The sequence below is a fragment of the Dermacentor variabilis genome, chromosome 4, assembly GCF_050947875.1.
Source record: "Dermacentor variabilis isolate Ectoservices chromosome 4, ASM5094787v1, whole genome shotgun sequence".
Taxonomy (NCBI): domain Eukaryota; kingdom Metazoa; phylum Arthropoda; class Arachnida; order Ixodida; family Ixodidae; genus Dermacentor; species Dermacentor variabilis.
The window spans coordinates 10,042,432-10,058,038 of record NC_134571.1 but is presented as its reverse complement, the minus strand read 5'-3'; the positions used below and the strand labels follow the sequence as shown (position 1 = coordinate 10,058,038).

The following is a 15,607-nucleotide window of genomic DNA, read 5'->3' as shown; positions in this document are numbered from 1 at the left end:
CACTACCTGTCCTAAGTAGATGTATTCCCTTACCACTTCCAGTGCTTCGCTACTTATCGTAAACTGCTGTCCTCTTCCCGAGACTGTTAAACATTACTTTAGTTTTCTGCACATTACTTTTTAGACCCACCCTTCTGCTTTGCCTCTCCAGGTCAGTGAGCATGTATTGCAGTTGGTCCCCTGAGTTACTAAGCAAGGCAATATCATCAGCGAATCGCAAGTTACTAAGGTATTCTCCATTAACTCTTATCCCCAATTCTTCCCACTCCAGGTCTCTGAATACCTCCTGTAAACACGCTGTGAATAGCATCGGAGAGATCGTATCTCCCTGCCTGACGCCTTTCTTTATTGGGATTTTGTTGCTTTTTTATGGAGGACTACGGTGGCTGTGGAGCCGCTACAGATATCTTTCAGTATTCAGTTTGATGACTTATGTGCACTTGTGTTCCAAAAGTCATGTTCTCAGCATGAATTAATGGTATGAATGAAAGCGCACGCCACGAATGCTATAAAGAAAAAGTGCCGACCATGGTCCTAGGTTTTGCAGTGTGTACGTAAGGAAAATGTGCGACCGAAGTATGGATGTGTATGCGTAGTCATAATGAGATTATTCTACATTTCAACAGTGGACAATTAAAGCACATTGGGCACCAATGCCGATTTCTGTAGGTTGCAGCTATTTTAGGTGTAATTTATGTTTTTTTCTACAATGTGATGTGTTTCATTATTAGCTTGAGATGTTCCAGTTGTCTGCTCCGTATTGCACAATCAATCTTCCTAACTATTTGAAAGAATTTTCGCCGCCCTCTTTTAATCAGCACGAATCCCATGCGAGAGCTTGAGATCCAAACAAATGTACCTCTTGGCGATGCCGTGGAAGTTTCAGCAGCGTCCTTGTAGTCCCATATCAAGTCTCTTTGCGTATAGCTAAGCATTTGGTGAAATATGGCCTACGCGCAGACAGGTCATCTAATTTTGTGATCACTGCTCCTGCTTAACTACATAGCCAGCAGCTAAAAGCTTAGAAGCTCTTGGTAGTACAAAAACCACAATTCATCATCATCATCATCAGCCTGGTTACCCCCACTGTAGGGCAAAGGCCTCTCCCATACTTCTCCAACAACCCCGGTCATGTACTAATTGTGGCCATGCCGTCCCTGCAAACTTCTTAATCTCATTCGCCCACCTAACTTTCTGCCGCCCCCTGCTACGCTTCCCTTCCCTTGGGATCCAGTCCGTAACCCTTAATGACCATCGGTTATCTTCCCTCCTCATTACATGTCCTGCCCATGCCCATTTCTTTTTCTTGATTTCAACTAAGATGTCATTAACTCGCGTTTGTTCCCTCACCCAATCTGCTCTTTTCTTATCCCTTAACGTTACACCTATCATTCTTCTTTCCATAGCTCGTTGTGTCGTCCTCAATTTGAGTAGAACCCTTTTCGTAAGCCTCCAGGTTTCTGCCCCGTAGGTGAGTACTGGTAAGACACAGCTATTATATACTTTTCTCTTGAGGGATAACGGCAACCTGCTGTTCATGATTTGGGACTGCCTGCCAAACGCACTCCAGCCCATTCTTGTTCTTCTGATTATTTCCGTCTCATGATCCGGATCCGCCGTCACTACCTGCCCTAAAGATGTATTCCCTTACGACTTCCAGTGCCTCGCTGCCTATTGTAAATTGCTGTTCTCTCCCGAGACTGTTAAGCATTACTTTAGTTTTCTGCATATTAATTTTTAGACCCACTCTTCTGCTTTGCCTCTCCAGGTCAGTGAGCATGCATTGCAATTGGTCCCCTGAGTTACTAAGCAAGGCAATATTATCAGCGAATCGCAAGTTACTAAGGTATTCTCCATCAACTTTTATCCCCAATTCTTCCCAATCCAGGTCTCTGAATACCTCCTGTAAACACGCTGTGAATAGCATTGGAGATATCGTATCTCCCTGCCTGACGCCTTTCTTTATTGGGATTTTGTTGCTTGCTTTATGGAGGACTACGGTGGCTGTGGAGCCGCTATAGATATCTTCTAGTATTTTTACATATGGCTCATCTACACCCTGATTCCGTAATGCCTCCATGACTGCTGAGGTTTCGACTGAATCAAACGCTTTCTCGTAATCAATGAAAGCTATATATAAGGGTTGGTTATATTCTGCACATTTCTCTATCACTTGATTGATAGTGTGAATATGGTCTATTGTTGAGTAGCCTTTACGGAATCCTGCCTGGTCCTTTGGTTGACAGAAGTCTAAGGTGTTCCTGATTCTATTTGCAATTACCTTAGTAAATACTTTGTAGGCAACGGACAGTAAGCTGATCGGTCTATAATTTTTCAAGTCTTTGGCGTCCCCTTTCTTATGGATTAGGATTATGTTAGCGTTCTTCCGGTACGCTCGAGGTCATGAGGCATTGCGTATACAGGGTGGCCAGTTTCTCTAGAACAATCTGTCCACCATCCTTCAACAAATCTGCTGTTACCTGATTGGTAGTACAAAAACCACAATTGAAAGTCTCCAATTTGCGGCTTCGGCACTGAGATGATATTGTTGCGCGCACTACTCTATGGCTGCGCTGTTTTCTTTTGCAGTCTATTTCTCTGGGCATTCAAGATTATCTTGTGAAGTACTGACTCGAATAGAGACCGCATTTATTGCACGTTAGGTGGAAAGAACTTTTTTCAGGGCCATAAATTGTCACAAAGAAATGGAATGCACCTGTTTCTAGGAGGTGTTGTCAAAGGAAATGAATAGTTCGAGAGCGTGAAATATGATAATACGCGCAAAGCAAAAGAACAGCATAAATGCACATCGCATAGCATGATCGCCCACTCGCCGCAAACGACTGCTGAATAGATACCGGGCAAATGGCGCAGCGGGGACGAATAAAAACAGTACAGTTAGCGCGCAGGGGAGAACACGCTTGCTCGGACAGCGGACGTGACCGCTGTGGCCGGGAGAGCTTTATGCAGCGGCTGTTTTTTGAGCAGCCGATAAAAAAGGAGGGCATCATGCGCCTGCCGACAGGAAGATAGCCAGGAGGGCATGCATCATACGCGCCAACGGAAAGGAGCAACGTAGGGAAAGCGTAAAAGGCGCAGCGCATGCTGTGCAGCGAACGCCTTTCGCGCCTGCGGAGCGCTTGTTGAGCCGCGCGATGGCTCGGGCGGCGGCAGACCGCTGGCAGCCGCTGCGCGACTGCGGCTCGTTGGAGCGCTTCGCCGCCGCGCCAGGCTGCCGGCGCCATATTGGTGGGGACGCTCCCTCCTCTCCGCGTGCCTTTGGGGAGCTCTCCTGCTGCTCGCCCTCCTCCTCCGACCACACCCACGAACAGGCTCTCGTAATGGCGGCCGTCGTCTCCCCAGTTCGCCGCGGCGGACGCCACTGAGCGGGTTCCCCGTCACGCAGAGCTCTTCTGGGATACCGGCCGCTGTGGAGGCGTCCTCGTGCGGTTTGCGCGGACCCGAATCGCGGACTCTTCCTCTTGTTGTCGAGAACAGTCGTCGCGCTGCTGCGTGAAGCGTTGGAGGAAGAAAAAAAAACAAGAAGGCTAGCGGAGAGCGAGAGGAGGAACACGGAGGAGTGCCGCTGTGGCTCTGGTGATCGCTGTGCCTGGCGCTCGTCGAACATGCGAGAAGAAACGCAAAGCCAGCGGCCGATGGCTGCGCGGTGACGGCGGTCATCCAGGTGTGCTCTTCGTCGTCTTCCTGAGAGAAGCGAGCCGTGCTTGTGTGTGTGCGTGCGTTCGGTGCAGCGAAGAGAACGCTTTCGGAGCACGTTTCCCTGTGGGAGCACCTGTACGCTCGCAGAGGCCATGGGTTGGCGCTGCGTGTTGCGAGCATGCCACCGGTCGGCCTCTTCCTGGGCGCCGCTCTTCCTGCTGGCTCTCCACCTTCAGCACCAGGCTTCTGATGCGCTGAAGATAGGTAAGGGAGCCGCAAAATCCAGCTTGAGTAAGCGTGCAAAGTACGTGGCCGGAAGTTCAAGTATCATCTGGCGAAGCCGTGTGCTGCATCTCAATCTCTATGCATGCCAGCACTAAAATGCGACATACAACGCATGTACTATAACAGGAGAGGATAACTCGGACGCCTTTCGTTGAGGAAATTCACCTCAGTTCAACAAAATTCTCGCTCACGATTGCTACAAAGCACCGCACGTCGGCCAGAGTAACCCAAATGCGCATGCATCATAGCCAAGGACCCAGTTGTCTCGTTGCGGTCCTGCAACCGAGAACAGCGGGATGGAACAAATGTTTTGTGCCGTTGGAAAGTGCAAAGAACTGCAGATGTATTACGTGATCGTAACCATTGGGCTCCAAACTTTCTAAATTTTGTGCCATGATTATAGGTCCTGTTGCTTCTAAACGCCGAAATGCACTTATGTACGTGTATTCTCTCAATTCGACTAGATTGTTGTTTGAGCATTGTTTATTTGTTACAAAACTTTAAAGACGTGCCACGGTTACTTTTGGTTGTGGAACTTAATTCACAAACTTTGTCGCATCAAAAGCGTACCTCGTGAGTCGTGTCACGTAGCGGAAACAAGGTAGAACCAGCCTCGATAGCTCACTGGCTACTTCAGCGCGAAGCTGCAGGTTCGATTTGCAGACCGTGGCGGTGGCATTCCGACGGGAAAAGGTTGCAAAGGCGCGCAGCGTCTTTGGTGCATGTTACAGAGCCTCAGCTAATCAAAATTAACTTGGAACTTCCACGTCTCTCATAGCCCATATACGACTTGATAAAACACTGATAGGGAAGAAGGAAAAAAGAAAACAGCAAAGTAAATTTTGACGAGTGTACCCCGTCCGCAGCCCTCTAAACTGAGGATGCAATCCTTAGCCTTTAGGTATATGCCTTTAGGTATGCCTGCCATAATGCGAATCATGTGAGCCGCACAAGTAGCGCCACGTACAGAAACTGCTGTGTTCGGGTAATCCATTCACCCTCATTCGGCAGCTATACCCACGGCCACCATTCTTTACGTGTTCGGCCATCCCGTGCACTGGCGGGATCTGTCGATGAAGCCCCAGTGGGCCTACTCTGTAAAGCGAGGCAATTAATCACTGAAGTACAGGCGGCGTAAAAAGCTCACGAACGACGACTTAGAAAGAGCTTACCGTTTCCACTGCCTCTGCACACAACCTGATATTTCCCGCCTGTGCAAGTATACCGTGTGCCCTGGCTAACGTTAGCAAAGCTGTTAACGTGAGGAAAATATTTCTTTTTTTTAAAATACGGCGCAAGATACAATTATAAGACCTACGGCGCTTGGTCGTTGGCATTCTGACAACCGAACACAGTTGGTCCTAAAATCGTATCTTGTACCGTGTGCTTCTAATCATTTTTAACAGATTGGTTAACATTAGCTGGGGTACCCTATATAGGTCAACAGCCTAGTGCACTGCCTACGGTCACAAACTTCTCGAATATTGAACATTTCTTGTGAAGCAGTGCTCCGTAAATTTATCATGCCGACGCGAGTCGCCAGAAAGCTCAGGAGCAGTATTTAACAACATTTTCATTTGTAAATCTTCTCCCAAGTGGCACCCCGCCCTCACTACTGGTACATTCACAGTTGCCGGCGCTTCTTCTTATGAACTGCTTTTTGAATTCGTTTGAGAATACAAAAAGGCCCTTCGGGCCACTGTTGCTAGAATTATTATGGACAATATGACCTGGTCACAGCCCAAAATATGTAAGCATTACATTTTTAGCGAAATATCTGTAAGCGATAATAATAAAAAAAATTTTTTTCTGAACGTTGTCCTTAAACTTTAAACTTTTAAAAAAAAGTTTTAAACTTAGCTTTACCTCCTGCAATGTCGAGTCAGTGGTCTAACGATTTTTTCAAGATATTGCATTACTTAGAGAAGCAACTTTCATGCAGCAAGATTTTGCGCTCTTCGGTGTACCTTTAAAGTAATGACGCATCCAAGCGCGTATATCCCCATGACATAAAATGAGGGTGAGGCGTTCAACTCAGCCAATTTCAAATGATGAATAATACCAGGACAAGTTACAGTCTACTCACATCACTAAAATACCTCTAAGACTCCAAGGGGCAAAAGTGCCCCTAAGCTGACTAAAAGCTAGCTAAATTTAGTGACTTTTTCGGTAAGTTACCAATACTGCTTCGTACGCTATAGGAAGACAGTATCTGGCTGCTCGTGCCTGTCGGTAACACTTAGTGATGGTGGGCAGGCTAATCGGCACTTGAGGCCTAATGAAACATACTTCTCGTCGTCAAATCTTTTTTTTTCAGCTAATCATGCATTCGATATCTCTGTTCGCCGGCCCTGTTTTAACGAACCGTCGTAGCTCACAAATTGCTCGGCCGAACCGCGTCCAGCACTGCTGCCCTGCGGGACGGTGCGCGTGCCCCTCTCGAGCAGAGTGAAGGAATCGAACGGCGGCGCGTCCGGGTTCAAAGACCGCGCCACCCTACTCGAAGGTCACACAGGGCTCACGCGTGCGCAACCTGGCGTCTCGTCATAAGATTCCGTTTCTTAAGGGTATCTTGTATCTCACCGACATTTCGCTATCACCTAGTAATTCTTGCTTCTTCTGCAGTCGCCAATTACGAGGCTCTGTTATGAAAACAAAATTTCGCAGAATCTTGGAAGGGATTCACAGTGCTCTTCGCTTCGGGAGATTATCACTGGAAATTGTTTTGGCCAATAAATCATTGGCCATGACAGCAGAAATCCCAGTCAACGAGAAATTGTCCCTGCACAATAAGAGCTTTGTCAACGTCGACCCTGATTCTCAAAACATTTTCCAAAATAACACATTTGCTCCGTAGTTGGTTGGCGTCTTGAAGATAGTTTTTCTGTCACCGCTTTCGAGATCGCACTGTTTCACAAACGATACTCGTTCGATCATATTCACCTCTCGCATATGAAATGCTTCGGTAGTCAATTCAATTCACTTAATTTCTTGTTCCATCGACATGGGAGTACGTGAGAGAAAGAAGCTGTCATATGGGCCGCGTCACGGCCTCTCTCATCCCGCAGTTAATCAAGGCACGTAATTCTCATGCTGTCGTAAGTAAACACACGGGATGAGAAACGTTATTCGCTGTAATCTACTGTAGTAGCAGGCCGTAGAAGAAAGCTGGGAGTGGAAGAATTCTACGACCAATTCACGTAGCACCAAACAGAGGGCTTGACGACAGACCGAGAAAAGCCAAATTACTTCTCATATGGTACGCAGCCTTTGCGGTGTTTTTGCAAGTCGAGGAGATCTAGAGATTTCGTTGCGACAAGCATAACCGTCCGCGACAAGCTTTGAATAGGAATCAGCTGAATCCAGAAGTTCACTATTATAGGTAAAAACGGAAACGTAGACGAGCTGGACACTTGAGGGATGCCTGTGTGTGAACAATATTGACTCATTGGTAGGTAACAATATTCATTGGTAGGTAATATAGGGCGGCGAACAAATACGGAAGGAAGTGAAAACACGTCGAACTCGGGCAGTTACTCGTGGTGTCTGCGATCTCTACGAGGGCATCGCTTTACAAAATATCAGCCCCTACAGCGCTGTCCGTGTGTTCATCTGTGTTGTGCCTGTGTTAGTAAACCGCTGCATTTGCATGTTCTGTGGGGTTCCTCAGGGAAACGCTCATTTTAAGACGAAAGCCTTAGATCTCTGTTTCATGGTCGCGTTGTGAGGTACATAAAATACCACGTGACCCATGGAAAGCCAGAAGCGAACCAAAGTATGTCCAGCCCTGCATAAGCGATGCTTAATTATTACCAAAGTTAAGTAATTATTGATTAGTGATCGTATTAAGGTGGATTGCTGAGAATTAAGGTGGATTATAGTCGATTAGGTGGATTAAGGTGTGTTAGAAAGGATAAGGGTGGATTAAGGTGGATTAAGGTTACTAAGGTAGATGAGGAAAGGTTATGGCGCATTTAGGTCGATTAAGTTGGACTAAGGTGGTTTAACGTGGACTAAGGTTGATTAAGATAGATTAAAGTTGATTAAGGTGGATTAAGGTGAATTACAGTAGGCTTTACAATGTTTGTGCCTTCGCGTCTCTTAGGCGATATCCAAGGACACCTGGGATTTCTTTTAAATAACTACAAATGTCCTAAGTTGGATACGTTTTAAAACCAAGAGCTGGTGACAGAAGGTGTAAAGAGATATAGCGTAGTACAATAGCACAGAAGCTACTTAAGCTACAGAATGAGTAAGTACACTTTAGGAGCTGCGTTTCACTGTTGTAGTGTTCGCAATCAACGAGGACACCATAATGAGGTTAAGGGAAAGGGTACAATAAATTTGGAGGGCATAATAAATATGAATTCCTGATGGTTAGAACAAAGCGATGTTCGCGAAATGAACCTGTAAGGTGAAACCTAAGCCAACTGCTAACCACCGCCTGGTGCACCATTCCGCAGTGAATGTGTGAAGTTAGGCAACAGAATCACAGATGAGTATACGCAAGCAGACAGCCTGAAATGAAGGCTGTTAATTGCTTCATATGGTGCAGGTCACGTCTGTGCCCAGTAGAAAGTCAGAGCTAACCGATTTCTAGAACACCACACATGACTGCGCCGTTGATAAGTTCGTTAAAGGAGCGCTAAAGCAATTTTACGCGCAAGCGTAACTGGCCAGCTCTTGAAATCGACGGCGTTTGTCTGAACCGCGAAGCAAGTGAACGAGGAAGGCGCCTGGGCCTCCGTGCTGGCACCGGTTTGTCTGAAAATTTCTTCTGCACATTTATTAGCACTGTGAGCAACGACAACGAAGAAATATGAGAATAAAAAATCCTTAAGCGTCCTTCATACTCTTTAAACTAACACGTTGAACACAAAGAACATTCTGGTCGCAGTCGCTGCCACCACAGGTAAGACCGTCTCAACGACACGCATATGCCTGAAATTGCGCAGTTGAAATGGTTGCTGTTAATGGATAACGAAATTATGAAGAACCAACCCGGCCTACCGTTCAAGAATACGTTGAGCATGCTTTGGGAGGTGGTTATTTGCGGCACTAGGCACTATATGAGGGAAAAGGAAACTGTTGTGGGGGATGCTCCCCCTTACCTCTGTGTGTACGCGGAAGCCAACCGGTACTTCGAGCGCCAGTTCCCCAAGCAACGCGTTCGGAACCCCGTGCAGCGCCTGCCACCGCCTCTGATCGCAGACGCTGCGTCTCAGCATCTCAACGACAGCGCCTCAAAGCGCTAGCTGTCATGAGGGAAGAATGCGAGAAGGCTCCCCTTACCACCGTGCCATGATGCGGTGCTGAACGGTGCTACCCTGCCAGCCGTACCACCATACTGTCCCACGGCGCGGTTGCGCGCGGTCGCGCGGCCTTTATCATGGAAGCGATCTGCTTTGCGGGCACAGTCCGGGTGGACCAACGGCTTGTAGCTTTGTGTGCGCTGTGTTTTCACCAAACAGTTTTCGTTGAAGCAATATTCAGCACGAGGGTCACTTCGCTCGCTGCTGCTGCCGCGATTCCTCACCGCAGCGTTTTGACAGCGAGTGTCCGCGGTCATCGAGTGTGAAGTGTTCATGTTTGCCTGTGCGCACCATGCTAGGTAATTTAGATAATAGACGAATATTTACAACGAGGCTTTCCACTCCGGCGGCTGCTGCGTACGGCGCGGCCGTGCGAACTCTGTCTTGGATACGATCTGCGTCGCGGCCAGTGTAGGCGTCCAGGTGAACCAAGGGCCGATCGCGTCGTGTGCGCTATAGCACCCATACGTTTGCGCGTCACCCGCGTTCACGAAGCGAAACGTCACTGTAACTTTTTTATCAAAGTTGAAAAGTGAATTTGAAGCTAAAATATGCTCAGAAACACTTTTCTGTGAAAAGTACTTCGTTCAGAAGAAGCGGAGTTATTGACAATCGAACATCCCCGTAGCGGTGCTCTCGCTCTTTCTTTAATGACTTGCACTACGAAGGTTACGGAGGAGCGGGCGTGCCCACAACGCTCCGCCTACTGAACGTCGTCGTGGCGCACAGCTGAAACTTAATTTTGGATATCCACGTAGACGCCGTAATTTCCCATTTTGGTGCCCAAAACGTGCCAAACGCGGTTCTCCTCAGTGAGCTAAAGCGAGCATGGTCGGCTTCTTGCGGGAGTACGCGATTCTTGTCGAAATTCGAAATGCAGATTTTCACTTAATTCAGCCGGTTGATTAAACTGCGTCAAATAAATATGCACAGTAACAGCGGGAAGAAGCGCCCTCATCTAAACGCCATTCTGGACTGATGTCAGCCGTCAGCCAAGAGCAGCCGTCTATGGGAATCTTGCATATGACGACATATGCAAGCCGCCAGCAGTTTTGAAACGAGTAAGAAGGCCTCGTTCGAAACGAGAGGGTTTGAGGAAAAGGTGACTTTTCGCTCCACTTGTTTCTACCACTAAATACGCACGAGTATAAAATTTGGTTGAGATATTGACAGTTGCAACGTATGCCATCCGCGGACTGTGTTTTTTCATCAATTCCGAGATGTGGTTCAGGACCCTCTTAAAGACATATAGGGGGTTTTGAACGTAGTCGGACAGTGATCACGAATGTTTCGATGAACTACTTGGGTTCTAAACAGAGGCAAATTTTCGTGGACGAAGCGCTCCCTTAAACATGGAAGAAAGTGCGCAAATTTCAATTCATTGTTAATTGTCTAAAAGCCTGACTTCTTATCACGCACCAGTTATGAGTGCGTATGTGCGCAAGCTGATTTTCAGGGTCAGTAGAGTGCAAGTAAGTGCAATGAGTAAGTGGAAAATTGTTTTTGAGTAGGTGCTAAGGATAAAGTCTAGAAATTTCGCTTGTGACATTGTTACGCGAGCGAAGTCGCTTGCTATTTGGACTAGTTGTAAAAGGTAGACAACAGAAAACACCAATGAAAGATAAAATCCCCGCGAAACAAAGGTGATCACTGTACCACGAGAAAGCGAATAACTGAAATTTTTAGTGAGAAAGTTGGCGGATTGGGAAACCTATATAGCAACAATTTTTTTTCAAGCAACCATGTATATTTTAACAAAACGTACAATCTTCACGGAATGACACCACGTATTAGATAACAGATGCGTGAAAATATGGTCTCATCGTGATGAAGTGGTACCTGCAAAGTAAATATGGGAGAGCAGGAGAAGGGGACGCCCCATCCGGTGCCAGCCTGTCGTCTCTAACCCGTTTCTAACCCGAGGCCCTTAATAAATTTTGGCCCTACACATCGGAAAGCTTATGCTCATTGCACAACAAAGGGACCACGAAATTAAATTACAGTGGCTACGTGAGCCCCGAGCTGAGGGAGGCAATGGAGCTGTGCAAACCAAAGAGCCGCCTTGTAGTTTGGCACCGTAGTACGCATTGCTTTTTCGAGACCTAATACAAAATTTCTGCTTGCTCATGCGATACGGAGCTTTACACCAATCACTGGGCGAACAAGACCGTCATCACCGGCCTCTATACAAGTACGATGAGCTCGAACACTGCGACGGAAGTTTAGTGTGCAGGTATCAGTTTGATGTCAGCTTGGTGTACGTGGTATTTACACACCTCATCGGTCGTGAGATGCCCACCTCATCGGCCGCAGCCCAGACTGCGACCGCTGCCCTGTTCAATGATTCATTCAAGAATACCTGAAACCCACTGTAGAGAAGAGGACGAAAACTGGAAGGCATTACGATAACGATATGTAAACTAAAATATAAAAGAAGCTGTATTTTGCCTCTGCCCGGCAAAAATGCAGAATCGAAGCATATGAGTTTATTGTCCTTAAAGAGCCCTCGGGGAGGTATTACATAAAGGCGACCTCTATATTTAGGCCACATTATATGCACACATCATTAACTATACCCAATGGGTTGAGCCACACACTGTTGGAATGACGACGGGCAAGTGAAGTCAACAATGTCGGCAGGAAGGCCGTTCCAGCCTTCGAAGAAGAAACGAGGCGAGGAAATAAGCAGTTCGGGCACGCGAACGTAGTACGTACTGGGAACGAGTGGTGCAGTCAGAGGTACGTGCTGCGGTGCATGGTGAAGGCTGCTGTGAAAGACTGTCGTGATAGACTGGCAACACGTCGGCGACTACGCAAACGAGCTCGCCCTGATCGTGCTTTCAGTATTTCTTCATGCGATCTCCATTACAGGGTTGTATGCGCGACCGTATTCGCTGCCACGCATTGATGACATTTTTCAACGTTTTCATTGTTTCATTTTCATCTTAATCGTTTTTTTTACTTCAGTGTGTCGTACTTACAAGCAATATGTTGTATTCTTTAGAGCCAACGTTTTTGTTTAATGCTTGCTGAATTTGTAGTCTTTTTTCACATGGGTCTCTTCCCTGTGGGTGTCTGCTTTATCTCATTCACCCAATTGTACGGCAGCCGGGGCCCAGTCGAGCTGCAATACGCAGCTTTTACTTCGTAACCGCGTATTTCTCTGTGCGAAATAAATAAACACGTTCATTCATTCATTCATTCATTCATTCATTCAGTCATTCATTCATTCATTCATTCATTCATTCATTCAGTTCTTCATTCATTCAATTTCGACCACATTTACGTGCACATAAATATGTAAGTGCACGAGCGCTTTTACATTTCCCCGCCATCGAAATGTGACCGCCCCGACCGAACTCGTGACCTCAGGCTCAGTAGCACAATGTCCTATACACCAGAACACCGTGAATTCAAAGCGCGCCGCCATATTGATGAGCGCTGGTCGCGCCATCTATCCTAAGCGCCGCGAAGTAGCAGGTCTGGGCTGCCACGCCCTGAGATGCGACCCGGCACAAAAGCGAAACTTGGGCTTTTTAGCTGGGCCGAAGGCGTGTTTCGCGTTTTTTCTAACCTGTCATTTTCGCTGTCTCGATCCAATCAAACTTCAAGACCTCATGCAAGTCCGCAATGGCCACAATGAGTGCTGTGCAGGCTGCAGAAGCGAATACATCGGGCAAGTACGCTATTACGCTCGTACAAACCGCGCGCTATATGCTAGAACACGTGTGAGCTGTAATATCTCCGCATTTTTGGCACGTAACCTGTGAAGGAATATACAGCACTGTGTTGGTGTCAAATTATTAAAGCACGCAGAACATTGTCCTCTGCACTTTCAGTTTGGTCTTGTTTGTCATGGTCACTACTGGGTTGGCCGCGTTTGGCAACCAACTGGCGAAGTCGTTTGACTGGGCTTATAGCCTGCCTGATTAGCAGACGCCTGCCCTTCACCACCTGCGCATTGAAAATAAAATATATGTTATAGTAAGAAGGGCTGTAGTTCTTTCACATGCCATCACTGCTGCGAAGATATAAAGTCCTCTCAAAATGAAATAGAAAATACACCAGGCCAATTGTATCGTGCAATTTATCGTACAACAAACATTCAGAACACAAGCTTACAGCACTTGAACAAGCAGCATATATGATGCTAAACCTGCACTCATTGGAAAATGAAGAACTACAGTAGTTATAATGTTAAACTACGTGTACAGTCAAAGCCCCTATAACAGGGTGAGCATGACAGCTGCAGGTGTTGTACAGTTGTTGCACAAACCATGACAGGGCACATAAAATTACCGTACCTACTTAAAGCTGCATCATCAGGGACCCCTTTGGTACAACACAACAACCGCACCTGCATTCCAAGAAATTAGCCCCACCAACTGCAGCTACCTGGTATCAGACCTGTTTCACTTGTGCGAGGCCATATCGGATTGTTGGCGCTCCCTTAGAAAAAAAATAAAACAGTGAAAAAAAAACTGGCGAGAACGAGCAAGATTTTGTTACAAAATACAACAATAATTGACCACCTTATTTTCCTCGCTGTAAGAATGGAAAAATCTCGCGCTTTGCCCCGCATAACAGCCCGCACGCAGTTTAGAGCTCAGGAGGCTCAAATGAACTCGTTACGAATGACACCTGCAACACCAGCTCGTAAAGACAGGCGCGCTGCAAGAACACCTTCGGCAACGAGCAGTCGTCGTTTACGTTTTTGTGGACGCGTGCTACGTGACGAGCAGACTTCGGTTTACTTTCATAGCAATAACGCTCACCAGCAGGGCAACATTCTATTGCCTACAACTTGTCGTTCACGCTTAATGGTCATGCCGTGCACAAGCTGCAAGTATCGCTAACCGCAAACTCAACTGTTCCGCTTAACTGTCGAGGGCTCTGCATTACTGAAAACACGAAAAGGCTTGCCTTTTTGTAATAGCCAAGGCGTCTCACCGGCACGGGATTCTTCTCTGTAGGCTTGTTGTTCAGAAAGTGCTCGGAGCAAACCTGCGTGTTGCACATATTACGTTCGTAGGGCGCAAAGTTGAACGTGGCACCAAAATATACACAGATCGAATACTCACTCGTGTATTTTCACTGGGTTGGTAGTTCTTCCTATTCACTGCAGCTTTCCACCGGTGGCGCAGCTTGGCATTCTTCGTTGCGGATGGAAATCGGTGCAGGCTGAAAACACCGCACCAGCACGATTCCCTACGTGTGTTGTGCTCTTCGCAAACAGCGCTAAGCAACCTGCTCCTTTTGCGCTGGTTGTTTTGGCATCCAAACACAACGCAATGATGCTCAGATGACTTCTTGTACTTTCGATCCACGTGAACGGGCACATTTCCGCACTTTGGAGTCCTAGAGCTAACGCTTGCCATGTCTACCGGTCGCCGGCGAACACACTTTGGCAACCCAGTACGAAATGGCGCAGGTCGACCGGGCAACCCGGGTGCGAGAGTATGCGTTCGGTTAGCCTGGGTGCGAGGCTATCGGGTTCTGGTCTATAGACCGTTTCATCGGGCGAGGAGGATAGGGCGCGCGGAGGGCCTTTCCTCCTCTCTGGCTTGGGCGATACGGCGCGGCGCTGCTTGAAAGTATTGCTGTCCCGTGCTGCGGAACGATTTCGAGATGTTTTAGATGTTACTTTGTGAAATTTACGCAATATCCGTTCATATAAGGTCGTCAGGGAAGCCTTTCAGTGCATCGGTAACTACTGTAGGCAGAAATATGTCTTGAGGGCGCAAAAATGTGACGCGCATAATCAGTCGTGGTGTACGCGCATTATCAGTCGCGGTGCGTGCATGTGTTGCTTACTTTTTGCTTATATCGATTTTAATTCAACAATCAAAACCGGCGTCTCTGTATTACCAGCATTAAATGGTAAATCTGCTCACTGTCTGATCGATTGGCGTAGGGAGTCAAACATAAAACATAAGTGCGCATGCTCGTGCACGGCCAACTTAAGGCAACCACGAAACATCTAAGCGGTAGGCTCTATCAAATATTTGTGATACACCGGCATCATTCTCACGCTTTTCAAGTCTAGTCTGCTTGAAATTACCATATGTCTACGCTAGCCTTGCTGCATGGGGCCCATGGCGCTGCTCAACACAGCGATCACTGTGGTTGGTGAGCCAGCACGATACATATATAAGCTGTGTGATACGGCATTGTCTTTTTGGCCTGTATACAGCCATAGATGAGAGGGTTCGCATTAAAAGAATGCGATGGCTATTTTTGAGCGCAAAATTTTCGTAATACGTGTGAGTGCGTCGTAGAGAACTGAACGAACACAACCGAAAAAAAAATTCGTTATCATCCTCTTTCTCTAAAAAGCAAGAGAAAACGGG

The 15,607-nt window shown here is 47.1% G+C and overlaps 1 protein-coding gene across 1 annotated transcript in view; it reads left to right on the top strand.

Annotated features, from left to right (window-relative positions):
- The first annotated feature begins 3,331 nt into the window (after nt 1–3,331).
- Nucleotides 3,332–15,607, top strand: part of LOC142577715 (glutamate receptor 3-like) — a 77,197-nt gene continuing 64,921 nt past the window's right edge. Inside the window, exon 1 of the mRNA XM_075687170.1 lies at nt 3,332–3,924. Coding sequence (XP_075543285.1) covers nt 3,813–3,924 — 112 coding nt within the window. The 5' untranslated portion in view covers nt 3,332–3,812. The remainder of the gene's footprint in view (nt 3,925–15,607) is intronic.